This window comes from Spodoptera frugiperda, chromosome 13 (assembly GCF_023101765.2).
Source record: "Spodoptera frugiperda isolate SF20-4 chromosome 13, AGI-APGP_CSIRO_Sfru_2.0, whole genome shotgun sequence".
Taxonomy (NCBI): domain Eukaryota; kingdom Metazoa; phylum Arthropoda; class Insecta; order Lepidoptera; family Noctuidae; genus Spodoptera; species Spodoptera frugiperda.
In genome coordinates, this window is record NC_064224.1 from 2681580 (window position 1) to 2704959 (window position 23380).

At 35.1% G+C, this 23380-nt stretch overlaps 1 protein-coding gene across 3 annotated transcripts in view; it reads right to left on the reverse strand.

The window, feature by feature from the left end:
* Positions 1–3138: 3138 nt before the first annotated feature.
* LOC118270561 (uncharacterized) overlaps positions 3139–23380 on the reverse strand; it is a 33825-nt gene continuing 13583 nt past the window's right edge. For 2 of the 3 annotated variants that reach the window (XM_035586177.2, XM_035586178.2), the window contains 4 exons: positions 22317–22406; positions 10651–10843; positions 5145–5395; positions 3139–3670 (listed from right to left, as the gene is read on the reverse strand). In XM_035586177.2, coding sequence (XP_035442070.1) covers positions 3591–3670; positions 5145–5395; positions 10651–10843; positions 22317–22406 — 614 coding nt within the window. In that variant the 3' untranslated portion in view covers positions 3139–3590. The remainder of the gene's footprint in view (positions 3671–5144; positions 5396–10650; positions 10844–22316; positions 22407–23380) is intronic. The other variant, XM_035586179.2, reaches the window with a different exon arrangement.

Genomic DNA, 23380 nt, shown 5'->3' on the forward strand with positions numbered 1-23380 from the left:
TTATACTTATACACCTCCCAAATCTCCCCAATTCCCGAATACCCAATAAACCTTAAATTTCTAACCCCCAAAAGTTACACCCCTGGTGTTTCAGGTCTTCATGGGCGGCACCGATTATGAACGATCAGGTAATCACATAAAAAAAGTCAGACCTTTTGTCAGAACAGTAACTGTATTTGTGAAACATGCAAATGATACATGTCTTGTATAGGTAGTAGGTACTAAAATCCTCCATAATGGAATCGCAGTCTTTCCAAACGCCTAACAATTTTCTTCCGCAACTCACAAAACAACACATTGCTATAAGAAAATCAACAGGTTCCATTTTATGCTTCAGCTTTTTCTCTAAAAATATCAAGGACCATAATAGTATAAAAATAAGGTCTGAAATATAATTCCTGTTTTATAAATATCTACACACCCACGTCAGGAATAGAGACCGTGACATTTTTGTTCCACTTAACTTGAGCTTGGTTAAGATAAAGTCGCGTGTGGGAATTATTATTTTCATTTCAGTAGAAAACAGTTTAATTTTAGACTATTCTTGTTTTTCGAGAGGGAAAATTATCCAACGACATCTTCTGTCTTGGGTGAGGCGAGAAAGAGTCTCAGACTCTTGCTGTTTGTGTGTCTGGTGTATGGCAATGGGCTTAGCCCCTTATAACATGGGACTCATAACATACTTTTAAGTGTATACCATGCTTCGGCACGAATAGGCTGGCTCGATAGAAGTGATACCACGGCCTCACAGAAAACCGACGTGAAACAATGCTTGCGATATGTATTGTCGTGTTAGTGAGGTTATTGGAGACCTCTCCAATCTCACCAATCCTCAAATCCTTTAAATTCTCAAATTCCTAGTAAGAGTCTCAAAAGAGTTAGCAACGCACTTGTAAGGCAAATGGTGTTTCGGGTGTCCATGGACAGCGCTGATTGCTTACCATCAGGTGATACGTCAGCTTGTTTAACTTATCTCATAAAAAAACAAACTGGTGTAAGTCGAAAATATTTAAAGTGGTGAGAGAAAATATTTTAAGCATTAAATATGTATTAATGCTGGATATCTTGTGGCTATAAGAACAATCGCTTATTATTTTTTGTCATCTTCATTATCATATCAGTTATCCAGTATTCTGTAGACGTCCACTCCTGAGATAGGCCTCGTTCTCTGACTTCTAGATCTTCTTTAAGTAACCTGCCTCTAGCGACTCTCTGTAAACTTTACCTGACGTAATGCGGCTATACGATGTACACTTACTTTTCACCATTTGGGATTATAAGTCCCATGTAATAGGGGATGACACATTTTCGAAAATCCTAAAAATACCCAGTAATGTTTTGCCCGGGAATCAAACACGAGACCCTTGTGCCTGTATACCCCATGGGTGGCTTGTTTAGATTTTTCCTATGTCTAATTTATTTTATTGTAATTTTCAGAAGAAAGACGTAACGTATGAAGTATTCACGCATCCAAGTTTGTATTATGACTGGGATAACTGGAGAAGAAATATTGTGAAGAGCCTGCGATTGCCAGATACTTTGCGAGGTGCTTAGTCTTATCTAGATTTATTGTAGTTGTTTAAAAATAGATTGGTAAGAGATAATAAAGCTATTAGTGTTTTTCTGAGGTATCATTTGTCATAATGTTAATGTATCCTTGATAAAGAAGAAAGTTTTATTTTGTCGCTATCCAAATTATTACTGTTTTTGTTTTTATCAGCAAGTCGAACCTAGATATTTTTAAATAGTAGATTATTTTTTATGTGTACATAAACTCCTACATGACTATTGTATACCCAAAGGGCGGGATATAGCTGATCTAAGTGTGGGAGACACCGACGAGAATACCGACGAGGAACAATGCTTGCGTTGTGTTTCTTTGTGTAAGTGAGGTTACTGTAGGCTCGATAACCTCCCTCCAAAATCCCCAATTCCTCAACAACCCTTAATTCCTAACCCCCAAAAGGGGGCAAAGGGGCATCGCACTTGTAACGTTCTGATGTTTCGGGGGTCTATGGGCGGCGTCGATTGCTTACCATCAGGTCTGTTCGAATAAAACATCTATTTAATTATTTAAGACCTATATTATATTACCATACAAACCTGTGATCCACAATAAAGACTTTTGAATTTGGATGGATTCAGCGTGGTGATTGATGCTCAAACCTTTTCCGTGTGAGAAGAGGCCTTTGATCAGCAGTAGCTCTTTATAGTCTATTGATGATGATGCCAGTTACGCCAGTAAGAGAAGATTATTAAACTTTCCTTGTAGTACATGAAAAACTTTATAAGTATTTTTCCAGAAATTACGTTACGTTACGCAAACTCTTTTCGTCAACATGTACCGTATGTGTATGTCGTTTGTAACATACTTTGACAAAACAGTTTTTGATTACCTAACTGTAGAAACTACTGACTGATCTCTAGAGTTCAAAAGAGCAGTTACTAGTAAAGTATTGTTTGAGTACTTACATTTCCCAGAGGACACAGATATTACGTTCTCAAACTCGTCCGTCTCTCGAGATAAAAAACTCCACTCTTATCAAACAAGAACTTCACGAAACTTCAAAGCTTTTTCTTGATATATTTTCTCATCATTTTACGCAATAGTTTGATAAATCTTTTTTTGCTGATAATAAGAATTCTCAAAGAAAAAGTTTAGGAGACACCAATTATGACGCCTCACAATTTTCGCTTTCATAGGGAAACTTTTATGCTAGCTTTTTTGAAGTATAATTCTGTTTTTTCTCTAACTTTTTTGGACAAATCAAGGACAGATTTGTTCAGTTGGTGCCCGGAGGTTTATTTATGTCTTAGTGCCCCGGAGGTTTAAGACGCATGATTTTCTCATGCACGAGAGTGCGGGTTCGAAACCTTCCAATGGTAAGTACCAATGAGTCTTTTTCCTTGTTATACTTACTTTCTGAGTTTATTTAAACACCACTGACATGGTGAAGGAAAACATGATGAGGAAACCTAGGCTTATAATTTATATTTATAAGTTTAAAATCGCCAACCCGCATTGAGCAAACGTGGTGAATTAATCACCACCGCTCAATCTCCGTGCGAGAAGAAGAAGGCCTTTGGTCAGCAGAATAGGCTGTTGATGTTTATATAAAAAGAAATAAAACAAGCATACACTTCTTTAACATTATTGTATTTAACTAAGTGCTGAATAAATAAGTCTTAAATAACTTAAAAATAAATTACAATACAATTAAAATAAAGTCGACGGGCTCGCGCATTTCAAAATATTAAGTTTTCAGTCTTTAAGGTCGGGAGTCGCAATGTCTTAAGTTCTGGACGAGACAAGGGCCAAATTTAAGTGAAAAGAAAAATTTCCATGTCCAGGAAATTAAAACATTGCTATTGTTATTTTAAGCTAAATGCCAGACTGCCACGATTATCACAAAACTCGGATCAAGCCACGTGACAGAATGGCATTTAGCTTGGCGTTATGCTTGGCATTAAAATCGCCACTTGATCCATGTGTGTGTCCAATTTTGTTTACTGAGACGGCGGCATTGTGATGGGGGGACCGTACATCTGTGGCATTACGAACATGGGCATGGTCATAGTCTGGGCTGGATTCAATGGCGATGGCGGTAGGCCGAAAAGGATTCTGAAGTAGCGCGCGACTGTCCATAAAACATTGGACGTCTCCGGAAGCCTATAACATAATGATTGTGGTTATATATAACATAACAGTGCAAATATCAATTCAAATTCTAGTTTTCTATATGTTTATGAGTGCTCAGTTTCTGAAATTGTGGCGGACAGAAGAATATTTAAAACTAATGATGTATCAGTAAGTATTGATGATATTTCAGTAACTGAGCATAGATCAGAAATTGACTCGATTCGTGTTACAAGAGTTTTAACAGTATATTTCTATCGAGTTAATTTCAATTTTATACAAAAAATGATTCTCATTGATATTTACAACAAAACAACCCTATTACAAATCTATGATATCAGTGGGATAACTTCTATAGTACATCCTGAAATAAATACCATCACCAAATTATATTTAATTACAGCAAATGCTTCTATAAATGCAAATAACATAGAGCCTACAACCTCACAATTTTAAGGTTTATCAGTTGTAGTGTTTAATTCTTTATTTTCAACAGTTTGTGTGCAATTACCAGTAACCTTTTTTTGAGCTTGCGATCTATTTATAGCTTTCCTTCTATTCTTTTTCTTTCTCCTCTTTACAACGCGTTCACCTCCAATAAAATGACTTTCTAAAGCCTCATTTACACCAAGAAGACCATCGAATAAGTCTAAAGTCATCATCATTACTCTATAAGCTGCTGTGTAGAACCCTGGCTCTTCAGATTTCAATGATTGATCGAGAACTGACTTCGTATATTCATCTGACTGCTTTATCATACTACCTATGGGATCGGTTGCGAAAACGAATTTCAGAAAATCAAAAAAACTTCTACCAGTACTGTATATATTTTCGTAAAATGAACTTGACGTAGCATTGCTGTAGCTCATATCACCTTCTAAACTTCTTTTTGACCTAACATGTCGTTTCTTTGTCTGTTTCCTATGAAACCTTCTCCTTATTGTTTTTTCTGTGACATCCTCTGTTTTATTAAATACTACTATGGGCTTCCAATTTGAATTGCTAGCAGGCGTCGTGTTAACCTCAGTAGTAGTTACTTCTTTAAATGGCATGTTCCTATACGGCATTAGTCTACTATTGTTTGGCTTATAAAAAGTATTCGGATTCACAAAATATTTAACCCTAGGATAAAAATAAGTATTAGGATAATTGAACTTATACTTTTTAGTTTTGATATAATCGTGCAAATCTTTGTTCTGTTTCAACCTATCTAACGTTACTTTTAGATCTGCGTATTTCTTTGGCCTATGTCTATTCTTTCTATAAGTCATTTTCCTCTGAGCTATATTCCTAGGCTGGGGGACCAATATCTGTCTAGGTTTTTTCACAATCTCCAACTCATCGAGATCATCGTCGACAGGTTCAACGCTTTTCGCTTTGGAAGCGTCAGAGCTGAGACCTCGGAAGGTGGCGGGCATGGCGCCGTAGAATGCGTTCGCGATGGGGTCTACAATGTACTTGATGCCGTCGATGATCGGTTCGAGAAATTTGAGCAGTTTCGACTTACCGTCCCATCTCTCAGCCGCTCTCGTTGAGTTAACGAGCATTGTGGGCGCCTGTTGCGACTGCTGAGCGCTCGCGTCGCTCTGGTGTATTATCTCATTGGTCTGCCCGTGGGCTCCCATCGCGGTGGGGCTATACATCTCCGGTGACGCGAATTGTGGGCTCACTCCGCTAACGGAGTATGCGTGCGAGGAGGCGCTCGGAAAATCGATCGGATATTGCGAGTAAAGATACGGGTGGTTTTGTAAACCGACGCTGGAATAAACAATTTCATACTGTTATCGATTGCTCTGTCATTTTTTCTCATATTTATTTTATAAAGAGCTTGCACTCAGTGTATTTTGTTTTTTTTATGTCACTCAAGTCAGTGTTTTTATTAAGTTGTCAGTCTATATATTTATGATTGACATACGTTTAAATGGATTTTCCCAAAATAATCATATTTCACTTGAATTTACAGTTCAGAATATTTATTATAAAACAAAAGCTATTTTTTTTCTTTTGTCTTTTGATTCTATTGTTCGTTCACATTGAACTGAATATCTATTTAGGCAGAATCAGTTGATAATTGTGTAATTAATTAATAATTAGAAAGCATATAATTAGTGAAATTATTTGTTGACTAATTAGCTGCTTCTCATATTTAACGGATGTCAGTCATCGCATATTCTTGGAATTCAAGAGCAGAATTAATTAATTAATTTAATTCACGGTTAAATTAGTCGTCAGTCATTCCAGCAACGGTTTGGTCAGTTTCATAGAAGGTATCGTCAAGTCCATAAAGTATATCAGTATATCAGTCACTATAACCCTGATTTTGTTACGAAAGTCAAACATCGGATCAGTCATAGAATAGTTTAGTGCACGTTTTCACATATCTCTCCTAAGTTTGAGTGAGGGGTTCATCAACCTGTATGTTAGTTTATGTGCTATGTCACGTTAAGTAACTCGTAGTTAAGAGGTGGTGTAAGGGTGGGTGGTGAAAACAGCCATAAGTCAAGTTACTTTATTAACATATGCCATAATTGAGTCTTCTCAAGAAAATCATAAGTCAAAATAAAGCTATCGGTCAACTAGTCACTTTATGAAGCTAGAAATATTTGTGATATTTTTCATATAACTTTTTAGTCTTTTTTTTCAGGGAAAGGTTTTCAGTGCTCATCTTCAGTCTGTACAGTGCTGAATTTACATAGAAATGGTTCATTTACATTATATTACTTTTCAGCTGCAGAGGGATGCACTCAGAAGAAATTAATGTTTGTGAAAAGCAGTGGCTCGCATAATCACGTGGTTTCAGATATTAAAATAGAAAAGAGAAATGTGTTTTATACATATAACTAAATAAGAGCTAGTTTTGGTTGATTTTGAAGTATTGTTTTTATGATTTTTGCCTATGTATGTAAATGAACCGTACATAGAAAGTAGTAATATCTTGAGTTGAAGTAAGTTCTGCTATAAATATTTCAGTAAATAAGCGAGAATACTATTCTTTTATTTGGCAATATTTTAAGCTATATGACACCATTTCCTATGCTTTTATGATTATATGGGCTTGAATTGTATAACAAAAAATTGTAAAATAATTTATATAGACTGACGTCTTCTGTCTACGTCAAGCAATTTATCTACTTCATACCTCATAAAATTTGACAAGTCTATTACTTTAAGTGAGACCTAAATCCAAATTCCGTGCTTCCATTCAAAATTTCCAAATCAAAATACGTTAGAGGCGACCCTATTTAAATATTGTGGACCTAACTCCAATACTGAATACGTGTCTCTGGACGATATTCCGAAGATATTTTCTATCTTTACTTTACCCAATATATTTGATTCTTGAAATACCATGAAAGGCTTATTGAATATTATGGATGAATGCTTTCCCACCAAACGTTTAATATATTTCAGAGAAAATAGCAAAGATTTTTGATGTAAGGGACATTTTGGGCATGGCAATACGAAGTTAAATTAAGAATGAAATTCTTAGTAATAGTTACTGTTAGAGGTAGTGTCCGGAATAAATGATTAGGTACTAGAAATTTTATACTGAAATAATAATATTGTAATAGTGGGGAGTCGAGCGTTTGGACCATGCTCCCGCTACTGGTCGGCTTTAAATATTATATTATTATTCTGTGTTCTATAAGTTGTAATTTTAGAGAATTTTAAATAAATATATGGTATAAAATTGGAACATTCATGCATAGGAGCAAATAGGTACATAACAATATCATATAATTTTTTCAAAAGAAGTAAGAGAGCCAAACATAATAAAATTCGATCTTTATTCATAACTCTTTAAAAGGTATCTGCCAAACATAAGATATTACTCTAAACTCGATACAGAAATTAAATCTATAAGTGTGGGAGAGCCATGCTTCGGCACGTATGGGCCGGCTCGACCGGAGTAATACCACGGCCTCACAGAAAACCGACGTGAAACAACGCTTGCGTTGTGTTTCGTTGTGTGAGTGAGGTTACCGGAGGCCCAATTCCCCCTTCCCAATCTTCCCCATCCCCATTCCCGAACAACAACCCTTAAATTCCTAACTCCCAAAAAGCCGGTAACGCACTTGTAAAGCCTCTGGTGTTTCAAGTGTCCATGGGCGGCGGCGATTGCTTACCATCAGGTAATACGTCTGCTCGATTACCGGCAAGTCCCATAAAAAAAAAATCTATACTTTAATTTAATGTATAAAGCTGAAGAGTTCGTTACTTAGAATGAATTAAACTTCGGTACTACAGGTCCAAATTGAATAATAGTTTTTGCGTAGGATAGGGCATTTATTGAGGAAGGCTATAGGCTATAAAACAGCATACTACAATCAATAGGAACTGAGCAGAGCCGGTAAAACCGCTCTGTAGTAGCTAGTTAGTTAGTAGCTTCTATGTAGATAATTCCAGTGACTGAATAGAAAAATCTCGTACAGACTACATTTGCAACATCTAGCCAACGAGGCAAATAGCAGCACGCGTTTCATCTCATTCCTAAGCAATGATGCTTAATATAACGGAACTCACTTCAAGAAGTAATTTATCGTGCGCAAGTCAGTCAGCAGTCAGTCATGCTTAGTTGATCGTATTAACATCATTTATAATGGTACATAATTAAACTATTAACGGCCATTTCCAATTATTTTTCTATCGGTTGATGATTATTTTTAGAGAATACATTTCATAAAAAAAGCTTAAGCTGAAAAAATGCCTCGGTTTGTTCTATTAAGAAATCGAACCGGCATTTGTAAATACGGTTAAAAAATAAACAGAATTATATCTTACTTAAAACTGACAAACTCTAATCATGTAAACTACTTTCGAGTCACAGAAGGAGTCTTCATCATGATTAATTCTTACGGTAGTTATTATAAATATGTAACTCTAGTCAGTGTTATTGCGGATTAAAAGGTCAAAGACTCAGATGTTATCGAGAGCTCCAAAAAGTAGGTCTTATCCTCCGATAGAAAAAAAAAATTGAGAATGGCCGTAAATACACATAAAAGATTGAAATGAAAATATTTATTATAATAATAAATGAAATATCCATTGCTATTTAAATGAGAAAATTAATTATCAAAGCTTCAAATTCTTGGCGAGTCAAATATTTTCATTCCAGTATTAGGTAAGGTATGTAGAGTATCTTTCAAATTAGTTCTTGATCATTTAAGTTACATCTTAATACTGATATTATAGATACAAAGCTATGTTATAATATAATATAGCATACTTTAATGTTACAAAGTTGTTTTATATTATTAGGGTTTAATTATGAATAAATATGTTAATTCTAAAAAGATTATATTATAATAAAATTAATCAATAGCTATTTTTATCCTGCTTCCAGTACACAACCTAGCGTGTTTACCGAGGCTCCAGCTTGAAAAGCAGGAGTAGGAACAGGACGGTTTATGTCAGTAAGAGTCTGAAACTTCCTCTCGCTTCACCCGATGCGGGAGAAGTCATTGGATCATTTTCTCTCCTCAGAAAACAAGTATACTATGCAAATATTGCAATACTAGAGATATCGAGTATGTATCTTGTGTGAGATTTTGAGTATTTTTTTAGTTTAATTTACTGATCCCTTTTTTGAAATTTTACATGTATGAATTAAAAACTTTACCAGGTTTCGTCTGTGGCGAGAATAAAGGTGAAAAAAATATGAATTCAAGGAAGCACAATGATTTACGACCTACCACAGAATGAGACAATGAACAGAGGAGATTAATTTCCATAAAATTTCAATTCAAAGAAAATCTGTAATCTATTGAAGGTGACAGCTTGGGAAATGGATGGGAAAATGACGTCATAATATTTTGACAGGGACCATCGATTTATATTTATTAAATCGGTTACTTTACTATAGTGGAATGATTAAGCGGAGCGAAAATTATTGTGTTCTGAAAATGTTTTAATGGGATAGGAGTAAATAAGTGGACCTACGAATAATCATAAACGATCAGAAAGATCAAAATTGCCAAAAGCATCAAAATCTGATCTCCTTTTGTTTTATTTAGCGGTCGGCAAAACTCACAACTGAGTGGAGCCCACTTAACGTCATCAGACGTCGTAGCAGGGCCGGAAGGAAATGGCGGGAGAAACTTGACACCTACGATAAGGATAGGCCGCTAGAGGCTAGGGATAGCCTTTGCCCTGCAGTGGGATGATCACGGCTAAAATTAATAAATACAATAGAGGGTTTTGGGACTGATAATTTTATTTTTATTACAATAAATCTCTCATTTGATTTGAGCAAACAGTTGGTAACTTTGAACAGAAATTAAGGACTAATCATTACAAGGTGAAGCAGTGCTTAACTATGCATTTTAATGTCAAATCTATTTTTATTTCTATTAATAAAGAGAAATTCCGCTTTTCACACGTACCTCTGACACATTTTATATTGTCATTTACTTTTTTATTTTTATTTGGAATGGCCAGTAATGGATTTCGAAAAACCATTTAAGCCATCAACGCTTATGAGGATCGTTATAGTACAAATCGTTTTGTAACTGAAAAAGCGTTCATTTAATTGTTTGTCCCCTTCCATCCTTATTGGGAAATACTTGACAGACCGTGAAAAAGGTGCCCTGTGACAAGTTCCATTAAATCCATGGGAATGTGGAGTAATTTCAATCAATGTCCGAATTTTGGGACAGACGAGGAAAATTGGATATTAAGTCGTCCCAAAAATAAGTCGTCAAAGTAAATATTGGGGTGAATTTAAATTGAAATTTTGATATCTCTTAGGACTGATGGTCTCTTTAATAAATTTTGTGTAAACATGATATAAATAATATCTCTTTGAATTATTATTTCTGTATCCAAAATAATTGACAAATATTTATAGAAAGATGTAACGAAAATCAAGAACTGATTGAAAATATACTCTTCGTTTCACGTGCCAAGAAACTTTTTTCTTCTTTTGAGCAATGTCTTCTTGGCACACAAAACCTCAACACTACCAACAAAAAAAAAAAACATGAAAAAAAAAAACAAAATTCTTCTCCACTTACCCACTTCCATAAGTCTCATACAGCTTCTTGACTGCCATTCCTACTGTGACCAGGAGTGCCACTTTGCTCGCTAAGAATGCCTTCAAGGTCAACACGGTTACTATCGCCATGGCGAACATTGCCATCCCTGCTGATTTCATGCCGAATAAGAGAGGGATTATCACTTGCATCACTTTCTTCTTCTGACGCCTGCCTGGAATTACAGAAGAATAGGAATTGATTATCTGATCTCTTTTCTTTAACTTCCTGACTTGTACGGGATTTCTGAATAAAATCCAGAATCGAGCATGTTTTTTAATTTATGAAAATTTTATTAATTGGTACTTTTTTGGCAAGGCCTCACACTAGAATTTTGGTGTGGATCACAAAAAGAGTTATACCGCACGGGAATCAAACCCTAACCTACCTAGTCACTGCGTTAAACATGCAATTTGATTTGCTTAAGGGTTCTGCCCAACAGTACTTATACAGACTTCAAACATAACTGACGAAATGTGAGTGGATGCATTTAATATTTGCATGTCTGATTAGGACTTCAGAGTAATGTAATACCTATTCTTTTCAATGAAATATTCCTTTGCTATTAAAAGGACGAGCCTTTTTACCAATAATTGGACATAACCTCCGATCCCATGCTACTACTGAGTATTTCGTAATGCCATAAATCTGATAATACTTTGCCTAATCCGGGGACCAAAGCCAAAATCCCAATCTCAAGAAAGAGAGAGGGAGAGGGAGAACCCTCTGTCTTCAAGAAAGACAGAGGGAGAGGGAGAACGCTCTCTCTCTTTCTTTGACGAACAAGATCGGTTTATTTCTCTTAAGTATAATTTCAATAAATACACAGACATCATTTTTTGGCAGATAGTTTAGTTGGAAGGAACACCGATATTAAGGTTAGTCGGGTGTCAGGGATTTGAGGTCGAGTCCTAGTTAATGTCATGCGTATTTCGAACCAAATTGCATAATAATATTTTACCAGTGATACAGTACACAGAAGTTAAAATATATGGAAGTATAAGAATAGACAACTTAAATAAAACAAAAGATAATTTTAGCAGCACAAACTTATTATAAGCCTAGATCTTCCAAAAACCTTCAGTATAATCTACCGTGGGCAACTGTTGATCCCAAAAACCTTTTCTTCAACACTACCTTTTATAACTAAAGCCGTAATATTACATGAATTTTACAAGTAATTGAAATTACAGCCTCTTGAACAAAGGGAAGGGTCTATTCTACTGAATTTTGCAAAGGGTTTTTGCTTTTGAAGGCTTGTATAGCCCACGGACAATTTTGACCCTTTTGGTCTCTTATTTAGTGTTTGAGAATTGTTCGTTATAATCATAGATTACAATTGAACGTATTTATTGTGTTTTAAAACTTATTTTCGCTTGGCTATTGTTGTTTTCGGTTAAATTGTTTATAGGAATGTAGAAGGTAGTTTAACTGATAGCGTATTCTTATTATGAAAAGATGCGTAGTTACTTAAGTGGTCACAAGCCCGAATACCGAGCAAGGGCTTCAGTTTCGATTCCAGTAGTTATCTTTCATGGAGTTTGGTATTTTACGCGTCCATAAGAATTGGGCACCTAGTTTCACTGACAGACAGAATGACAGTATTATATGTATTTCTTTATTAGTTGATATTTCAAAAGTTTTTTTTTTATGGAACACGAAATGACGTATCACCTTATGTGAAGTGCGTTGCCGGCCTTTTGGGAGTTAGGAATTTAAGGGTTGTTGGAGAATCGAGGATTGGAAAGATTGGGGGACTTTGAATTGGGGCTCTGACCCAAAAGTGAAATAAAATTATTTGACTTTGACTTAGAATAAAAAACTTCAAAGATTAATTAAGTTAAGTAGTTACTTCAAAACAAAATAATCTAGTCTCCAAAAAAAAAGAACAAAGATTATAAATAAAACGAAGTCACTCGAAACTCAAGAGACAAGATAGAAATTTGTGATAAAACTTAATTTAAAAATGATTTAAATAATTCTGTCAGTTTGTTATCGCACGTAAAAAGATAATGCTGAAACCTTGAAGGTTTGAATATTCATCGAAACTAATTTTAGTTTGTTTCATAGAAAATGTTATTAGCACCAGCTGTGACACTTTTCTACATAAATTAAAACTAAGTTTTGCAGAATATTACATTCGCAAATGTTTCCTAAATTTTGCTCTACCTTTTGCTTAATGTGTGAATCGAACCTAGACCCTAGTTTCAACAACGAGTGTGTGAGTGAGGTTACTGGAGGTTAAATTACCCCCTTCTCAATCATTGCAATCCCCGAATCCTCAACAACCCTTAAATTTCTAACCCCCAAAGGGCCGGCAACGCAATTATAACGCCTCTGGTGTTTCGGGTGTCCATGGGCGACGGCGATTGCTTACCATCAGATAATCCGTCTGCTCGTTTACCGATGCTTTATATCATAAAAAAGTACTATACTCGGTGTTATTTTGACCTTGAAATACTTTATCTTTTATCATGTAAAATACCAATAGTACAAATACATAATATTATTTAAACAAATTTCAGTGTACAGTGCTCTTCAAATAAATTCCAGCTTATGCAATAAAAAAATGTATGTTACTAGCCCCGCAAAATAGAAAAAGATTATCCTCACGACTACAGTAAATCATAAACCACGTTAAATTCCACACCGAAATATTTTTTTCAGATTTTCTCCAAACACATTCCCCAGCCGTCAAATATACACGAAAACCAACAACACAGCTCAAACGAAATAAAACTTTATCACCAAGATATGAGAGTTTAAAATCAATCTCCCACAATTCTTTTGTAGCGTCGATTTGTAATGTCATTAGTGCCGGTCGGATAGCGATCAGTGTCAAATCGATTCATGTCCGGTTATGAAGAAAGTTGAATCCGTATCGATTCGGAGAACAGCCGAGCGATTTTCTAATATCTGGAGTAGGTGATGTGAGTGGCAGATGCGGATTCTGCTAATACCATCACTTAGCATCAGGCGAGATAGCGGCCAAACCTCGACCCATTAAACAAATATTTACCTAAATACTTCAATATTTATTCGTTAATCGAGATGTAATTAAAATTGTCAATTGTAAGGAAGGTAGTTGAACGTGTGAATAGAGAAGTAAATAATTATATCCAGGGTTTGATTACGGATGATTGATTAAAATTATTATATAGGATTGGCTTTTAGTTTCCAACTTCAACACTGTTTAAGAGTTTCTGATGATGTTTAGGGTAATACCTGTATAGTAGGACTATGATATAAAAATTAAAGTGTTTATGTGTGAGAGAGCTACGCTTCGGCACTAATGAGCCGCCTCAACCGGAGTGATACCACACCCACACAGAAAACCGGCGTAAAACAACGCTTGCGTTATGTTTCGTTGTGTGACTGAAGTTACCGGAGGCCTAATTATCTTCCTTTCCAATCTCAGATTCCCCTACAAACCTTAAATTATTAACCCCCAAAACCCCGGCAACGCACTTGTAACGTCTCTGGTGTTTCGGATATCCATGGGCATCGGCGATTGCTTACTATCAGTTGATCCGTCTATCTGTTTACTGGCTTATACCGTAAAAAGAAAGTGACCCAAAGTTATTATTGTATTGTATTTGTATAGTACTCTACTATTTACCCCTGAAGGTAAAAATTGTTATGTCGTGTTACTGTAATTGGTTCGAGAATGTCTCCGTATTTTCATTTACTCATGTGAAGTATGTGTGTGTTCTTGAGTGGAATCCACATCTGAGCACACGTAGTGTGAAGTATGGGTTGCTTTTCAGCATCATGGAGAGATGATATCCAATATGTAGCTGGCAGTATTAGTTGTTTGGATGAAGAATTTAAGATCGAGCTCGGTATCATGCTTTAGAGAAGTTTAAAGTCCGTAAGTAAACAGAAGGGTGCTGATGATGATGATGAGACGACTAAAAATAACCATTTGCAAAACGTAATGTTTATAAATACGGATTCACTAATAATATTTATCTAAATTGTAATACTTTTTTTTATACCACGACGGTAGCAAGAAAGCACTCGGCCCACCTGATGGTAAGTGGTTACCGTGGCCTATGAACGCTTGCAACACTTGGGCCAATACATGCGCTTTACCGACCCTTAAGAAACCTATTTACTCCCTTCACCTCAGTTGTAAGTAGAAGTTAGAAGTATTATAATTTAAAATTAAAAGTATAGCAATTTATAAGAAGATTGAAGTAATAGGTTACCTAAGCACATGTAATAATCGTTTGCCGTATGATAAATCCCAAAAAGTAAGACAATACGTAACAATTGTCCATGAATAAGTTTTTGGCACCAAATACATATTTTTCTTATTTCTCATACACTATAAGACCATTAGTACTTTTTGACCTCCAAGTAAAACGTCACGCTTCATTACGTAGTATTTCGGAAGCTAAGGTCAATTAATTTTAGCTAACGATATTCGATGACGTGTGATATGAAGGACGAACTGTCTAGACGACCTAATTTTGGTGCCTAGGTCAGACATAGAATGAAGATGTGTCCGATATTGAGCAAAAGATTCGCTCTAGTTACACATAATAGATATTTGAAACCTAGCCGTGTCTGCGACATCGTACGCGTCGAATTGTGTCTTTGGATTTTCACTGAGCTATAACTTCTCCCCGTAGGTGATAACGTGATAAGTATGTAACCTTTTGTTGTTTACCCGACCTATAAGTAATATTTTTGAAAAATTCAAAGTAGAGCCATGCATTGCTTTTTGAGTATTGCCTGGACATACATATAGACAAACCAACAGAAATTCTAATAATATTAGAATAATACATAATATGTATATTTTTGGCTTTGATATCGATTGTAGATTACACCCCAAGTATTCTTATAAAAAGATTTTCAATATTCAGACAGCACTTTTCTTAGATTTTATTATAATATATTATGCTTAGATATAGATAAGCATTATAGATGAATAGGTGTTTATAACTATCGTTTAAATGTAGACAGAGGTAAATATATATCGCCAATTATTATATTAGTCGTCAAAAAGGTGAACCTATTGCTACACACAGAATTTCAAATTTCGATACTACAATAGAAAATATTGCATCATTCCTTAATCAGCAGCCGTGCAACGACTTAGGGCAATTAGATTTAATATTTAAGTCCAAAAATTATGTATTTTTTACTACTTGTTCAGGTGGTCCATTTGCTCGTTTGCATATTCCATAAAAAAAAGTTTAAGGTATCCGATCTCCTATCAAAATGAGTACGATTTCCCCTAAACACTGAAATCTGAAGGACACAACGAAAATAAGTATTAAACGCTTCCCTGAAACTGAAATACAGGAAACGTATTATTAAGAGTAATAAAAGAACATTTCTCGGTAAATAATAATATGCGATATTAATTCCAGTTTATACGGAAACGTACCTTCACTATGATATAAATGTAAGCAAATAATATTTTTTTCTCGAAATAATATCATGAACAGCTATTAGGAGATATTCCAAGAATTTACTCTGAGGAAGCATTTCATTGTTATATACATTAAGATACGTTATATATTTATGAGTTCATGTACTATTTTATTAAAACACTAGTATTTTCTTCTGTGCCATGGGTGCGTTCACAAACATAGAAGTTCACATACACGTGACACCCAGACACGAAAAAACAATTTGTGGATCAAACAAAGGTTTGCTCTGTGCGGGAATCGAGCTCGGTATATTTTACGCGCCAGCCGGTTGCCTAGCCACCGCACCAACCATGCAGTTTAATTTTATTGTTTCCAAATAATTACATCATGAAGATTTTTGACCCCCTAATTGAACAAAATATTTCAATTTTTTTTTTTGTAAATAAACTTCAATTATAATAAATTCAAATTCTTTATTGCATTCCACAATGATGGACTTTCGGCTATAAATTCGACTTTTTAACTTGTAGAACATTCAGTATTAGGTATCATAAAGATTTTTTATATTCTCACCTCCAATTGTAAGCATTATAAAATGTAATAAAGTCCAATTTCCATTGCACACCACACTTTTTCTTCTTTTTATAATCCATCTCACCTTATACGAACACCATAAAATATTTCTTTCTATGTAAAATCAAATAATAATCAGGTTATTTATACTGGCAACAAATATTTATACGTTTATGATCAGCTCTAGTATCGTAAAGCAATGAAAAATATTGATGTTTGTTTGTTATTCCGAACTCAATTGTTATTGGCCATAGAGTTGGATTTTATTTGCAATCGTAGTAATATAGGAGTTTTCTTTATTACGTGTGTGTAAAACGATTTGTGATAGACTGTGAGAAATTTGGATGATTTTGTTTGAGATGTTGTAAATCTAACAATTATCTTAGGACTAGCTACTTCCGCGCGGTTTCACCCGCTCTGCTTGGCTCCTATTGGTTATAGCGTGATGTTTTATAGCCTATAGCCTTCCTCGATAAGTGCACTATTCAACACAAAAATAATTATTCAAATCCGACCAGAAGTTCCGGAACAAACAAACAAACAATCAAACAATCTCTTCAGCTTTATAATATTAGTATAGTATAGATACATTACTTTTGTATTTTCTCTGACCTCGTTTGTTAGATTCATAATAAATGTTTTAACATTTATAGTGAAAAAACGTTTGCGTTGTGTTTTGTAAGTCAAATTATTGGAGGCCCAATTACGCCATCCCTTATCTTCCCAATCCCCGACTACCTCAACGACCCTTAAATTCATAACCCTTAAAAAGGCTGATAACGCACGTCTAACGCCTCTGGTGTTTCGGGTGTCCATGGGCGGCGGCGATTGCTTACCATCAGATTATTCGTCTGATAGTTTACCGGCTTATACCATAAAAAAGTTATTACTTAAGTTTTAAAGGCCTCGCCCAAAACGGGAAAAGTCATTGGATGATTTTCCCTGAATAAAATAAAAAAAAACACTGGATTTATCAGATGCTGTGAAATATTTTTATTTCAATTTGATTTTGAAAATAAGTGAAGCAATATTATAGTAATATACAACGACGTCAAATAAAACGCTTTCTTACTAACCTAGACAATCTACAAGATTTATTATAGGACAATCAAAATATAAGGCATCTAGTGTTTTACATCACATGTGATTTACAGCGTTGTAAATTTTGTATTTTCTTCAGAAAAACAAGTTTGATTTCCATCTCAGGCCTGACATGAGCCCTAGGGCCTTATCTTACGTAAAATATACTACGTGGCAATATATTTTTATTGTTTCATAACTCTGTTTGTTAGGTTTGAATTTTCTTACTTACCTACAATATATTTTGTCTATTAATTTTATGTCTATTTTATATAAACACGTTTGCTTTTTTTATACATGAAAAATCGTGATATATTTTGTTGGCTTTTCGTATACTTATTATAAATTTTTAAAACTTCAGGTTTATCAGAAAGCACTGCCCAGTGCCCAGTCTCAACTCCGACTGCTTAGTGAGTTACTGGGGCTCCGACTCGAAAGGCAGATATAGAAACGGGGAGGTTTTTAGTCAGTAAAAGTCTGACACTAGCTCCCTTGTGACGGAGTCACTGGTCGATTTTTTTACCTCAAAAAGAGAGGGATTATAGAAGACAGTGGAATCCACGGTACAGTGAGATTCAAGGGATAAGTAGGTGTTCAGGGCTGTGTATGATTTCTCACCCTCCCCACCTTTAATTATGTATTTTCCCTTAAAAAACAACTATATACCTTGACATTTCGACAAATATGTAGTCCTCATCATTGACAATTACGTAGTTTCACTGAAATATTAATTTATTAAAGGGGATTGACCAATTTGTATGGGACTTTGGCTATTTTTGAACAAGCACTTCAGATATATGTTTGATTTATTAGTTCATATCAGTAAGAATGAAGATACAAACTTAGTTTTGTATCCAGATTTATATTTAGATATTTTTTTACATTTTATTGAAACTGGTTATGCATGAAATAAAACATTTTTTTTCTATTAAAATGCATTATTAATCCGATTCATATGTAATTAAAATATGGTCAAGGAACTCGGCAGGTGGATTCATAATTTTCTGGTACCTTGCCCAGCTTAAAAACCAAATAATAGTTATTATATGTGCACATCAACCTACTGTTCTATGAACCACCATGCAGTTGCAGCAATAATGTTTTAAGGCTGTCCTGCCTTTAGTGTTATTTTCATATAATATATATACAAAATATGTTTTCCTACTAATGTGTCTACTTTGTATTTTCCCACGCAATAAATTGGAGTTTCAACACTCACAATGCAAAAGAACAAAGCGAATAATATCTGTCATTTTGACGAAAAACACAACAGATTGACAGCAGATTGGCAGCACTAAAGTCAAATTCAAAGCCAACTACTACAAATACTTGGTCTTATCATAACAAATACCAATAAAAATCGATTTTTTTAAAGTACAAATTGATACAAAGTTATTAGCATCAGACATTTACTAAAATATAAATAAAATTATTGGTAAATTACATTTTTGTTGAGCAGCCTGTTCAAAAATAGCCAGATTTGGACAATCTCCTTTGTGTAAAAAACTTACACGACTTTAATAAATGAATATGACACCGCATTCTTATCACAGCTATTTCTTATAAAAATTAAATATAACAACGCCTCAGAAAAGTAACTCTGGCAAAAAAATCGTCGCCGTAAAATAAAACCTGAAGCACATAAATTGTACGGACGATGTATAATAAATCATGATCAAGTTTTTGGTTAATTTTGAAAAAAAATCGCCGAGAAATAAATATGAGCTTTAATCCGTTGCGGTAGAGTTATTTATGCCTTCCTGCGGTCAGGCGGGGAAACTTCCTTTTTTTTTAATTTTTATCAACTCTCGTGTTTTGCGGAGTGAGTTAATGAAGGGTTCAGAAGTTGTGTTTGTGTTGGAGTGCGTGGTTTGTTTGAGATGTTTGTTTACTGGTTACGTTGAGAATTCTTTTGAGTTACTAATGAAGTTAATTTTTAAAGGAGATCCTACTCAATTTCCTTAGCGTTTAAAACTATTTCATTGCTCTCGGCCTCACAGAAAACCGACGTGAAACAACGCTTGCGTGAGTAAGGTTACCGGAGGCCCAATTACCCCTCTTCCCAATCTTTCCAATCCCCGATTCTCTGGTGTTCCAAGTATACATAGGCGGCGGCGTGGTGATGCGTCTGCCAACGTACCGGGTCATTCAACAAAAAAAAAAAAATGCTAGACTAATCTTTAAAACCACATTGTCCTTTTTTAGTTATCTCTTTGGTGGTGGTCGATGGTGTCGCCATACGTCTAGTTAGATATCCTCATCATAGCACTTAATTGGTAATAAAAAAAAACTCATTAATCAATTCTAGTTCTAGTTCTAGTTTGAAATTAAAAGTTTCTCCTGTTCCTGTACATCAATAATAATTGTACATCACGTACACATGACTCAATTAAAAACACAGGAACTGTCACATTCTAACAAAGCACTAAAACAAACGGATACAATCGTGGACGAACAAAAATAATTTATTATCAAAAGCAAAATACAATTTACAATTTCCTTGCGTGACTATAAAACAGACTATACAGTGTACACATCCGACTTTCTTTCTCCGATCGCCAATTAATGATATGTTAATTTACGACAAAATCATTGTATGCAAACATGCAACCTTCATGCTCTAATGCTCGCATAAACGGACGTATGAATATTAAACACCAATATCACTTGAAAATAGAATAGTTATCCGTTGAAAAAAATAAAGGAAAGTACATACCAGTTATCCGAAGCATGGAGCAAATAAATTAACAAATAAAGTGTAGAAGCCATGCTTCGGCACGAATGGGCCGGCTCGACCAGAGTGATACCACAGCCTCACAGAAAACCGACGTGAAACAACTTGCGTTGTGTGAGTGAGGTTACCGGAGGCCCAATTACTCCCCTTCCCAATCTTCCGAAACCTCGATTCCCCTCGATTCCTAACCCCCAAAAGGCCGGCAACGCAATTGCAACGCCTCTGGTGTTTCAAGTATCCATGGGCGGCGATTGCTTACCATCAGGTGATCCGTCTGCTCATTTACCGACTTTTTCCATGAAAAAAATGAAGGAAAGTACATACCAGTCATCCGAAGCACGGAATCGTAAATAAATTAACAAATCTCGTGAACATACCTACCATATATGTACGTTAAATCGTTTGCGAGAAAAGTAAAATGGTCTAATTAAAATTACTGCACGATTCCTTAGCACGCCATATTAGAAATTCATTTGATACTCCACTGTTTCTCAAGATACATTCGCGACTATTTTTTTAAAGCATTCCAGCCCGCTGATTGGTCAATTAATGACAGTTGTATATCATTCCTTATTTGAAATATATCGTGGTTTATTGGTGTTAAAAGGAGTCTATGTAAAAGGTTCATTAAAGTGTGTACTGCACTATGATTGCTCAATTATAATAATTATCTTTGTTAACAAGGTAATTATATTTGCGTTTCTTTAATTAGAAAATGTCACTTTTACTGGATACCATTGTTTTATCTGTTGTTATTGTCGTTACTTTATGCTTAAATGTACGTAGAAGTAAACATAATATAAGTTTTTAAACTGACATAGTCACTAACACTATCATTAGAACTTAAGACGGGATATTTACCATGTTTATTTATGTCTATGAGTTTCCGATATTTCATCCGTGATTATGGCAAGTAAGTTCTGATGGTAAACATAATGTTCACAGTTTTAATGTAGACCTACATATACTATGAACCTATTCATCACAAAATAGGACAATGATGTACTATGTAACAGCATACTAAACACATGACGCTGCACCAAACGATTCTGAGTATAGAAAGGTTCAAAATGCTGTTTTGGATTCCAATTAAATTCCTAAATCGCTCGATCATGGCCAATCATGACATCACACAATTTCCTTTACGTTACACAGTCATGCATTCATTTCAATTGTTCCTGTGTTTGACAGGCTCATGCATACATATTAATAACCTGTATTGTTGTTTTATTAACATGAAAATACACGTACATTTGGCTATTTTACGGTAGATGTTGAACATAGGGCAATATGTTTTGGAGAAGTTCAAGTTTATTTTTAGAGAGATCGAATGTTATGACGCAAATGTATTGAGAATGTGTTGAGTTTTTATTAAGTCTAATTGTGTGCTAGATACTAGAGATCATAATGAAATATGATCTGCGGACGGTGGGTAAGGGTAGTTCGGCGCCCGAGCGTACAGCGCGTTGTGTTCCACGCGCGCCTCATACAGCCATCAGACTAACAACGATGAAGCACAGTGGGGCTGATGCCCGATACGACGTCAATACTGCCCGATACTGCCCAGTTCAAAAAGCAGGAATAGGAACTGGGTGGTTTTTAGTCAGTAAGAGTCTGACACTCCATCTCGCCTCACTCAAGTTGAGAGAAGTCATTTACCCTCAAAAGGAGATTTTAGAAGTCGTTGGCATTTAAGATGGTGGTAACGAGGTACAGTGAGACTCATATAACTCTAATGCCTTATGAAGCTAGTCTATTCAGACGACCCGGTGCCTCTTGTCGGTACTGGTGGTGATCACCGGGATGGTTTTAGTAAGCTAAACGCTCATACCCTAATATGCTTGTGTAAGTTAAAATAATCATGATAGACTTACGTAGACCCAACTTGTGGACCGCTTTCTTATCATCAGGTTTCTCTTCTTCATTTTTGCTGCTCGATTTTTTCGCGTTCGGATCCGAAACATCTGGAATAATATGATACAAAATTTTAATATAACGAAGACAAAATAATTATTAAAAACGTGTACTTTTAATTACGAACAAAACTATTAATGACTAAACCAAGTTTTTCTAAATTTCATCCTAGTTTTTTTAATAATAGAAAAATTATTGATAATATTTAAGAGAAGCAAAGAAAAAAGAAAGCAGTAATAAGTAATGGAAATATTGAAATATGACTAATTGCAAAGCTGATAAGTAAGAATAAATACACACATACACAGGTAAAAATCCCTATACAGCTATGTAGGTAACGAAAAATTAATCGACCTTTTCACGATCGTCTCAACAGTTTATAGTACAAAATATTGTTATAATATATCATAAAGACTCCCGTCTAGTCTGGATAGTGCTTAAAAGCCTCATTAATCAACCTTTTAAGTGTGGGAGAGCCATGCTTCGGCACGAATGGGCTAGCTCGACCGGAGTGATACCATGACCTCACAGAAAACCGACGTCAAACAACAGTGTTTCGTTATGTGAGTAAAGTTACTGGAGGTCCAATTACCTCTCTTCCTAATCTTCTCAATCCCCGATTCCCCAACAACCCTTAAATCCCTAACCCCCAAAATGCCGGCAACGCACTTGTAACACTTCTGGTGTTTCGAGTGTCCATGGGCGGCAGTAATTGCTTACCATCAGGTGATCCGTCTGCTCGTTTGCCGGCTTATACCATAAAAAACTCCCTTCTACACAAAACAATGTATTTGTTGATTTATCACCCAAAATCCATCAATTAGCAATGACATGCTAACAATAATATTATTTAAAAAACTCACAGAAACATTGACAACAGAGAAAAATAAGTATTTGTTTTGTTACAGAGAACAAAATAATAATTTTAACTACATTTGTCATATTTATCTGAAGTTAGTTTCTACACGAGCGCTTGTTGTACAAAATTAAATGATACCAGTCCTATGGTCATGTGTGTATTTGT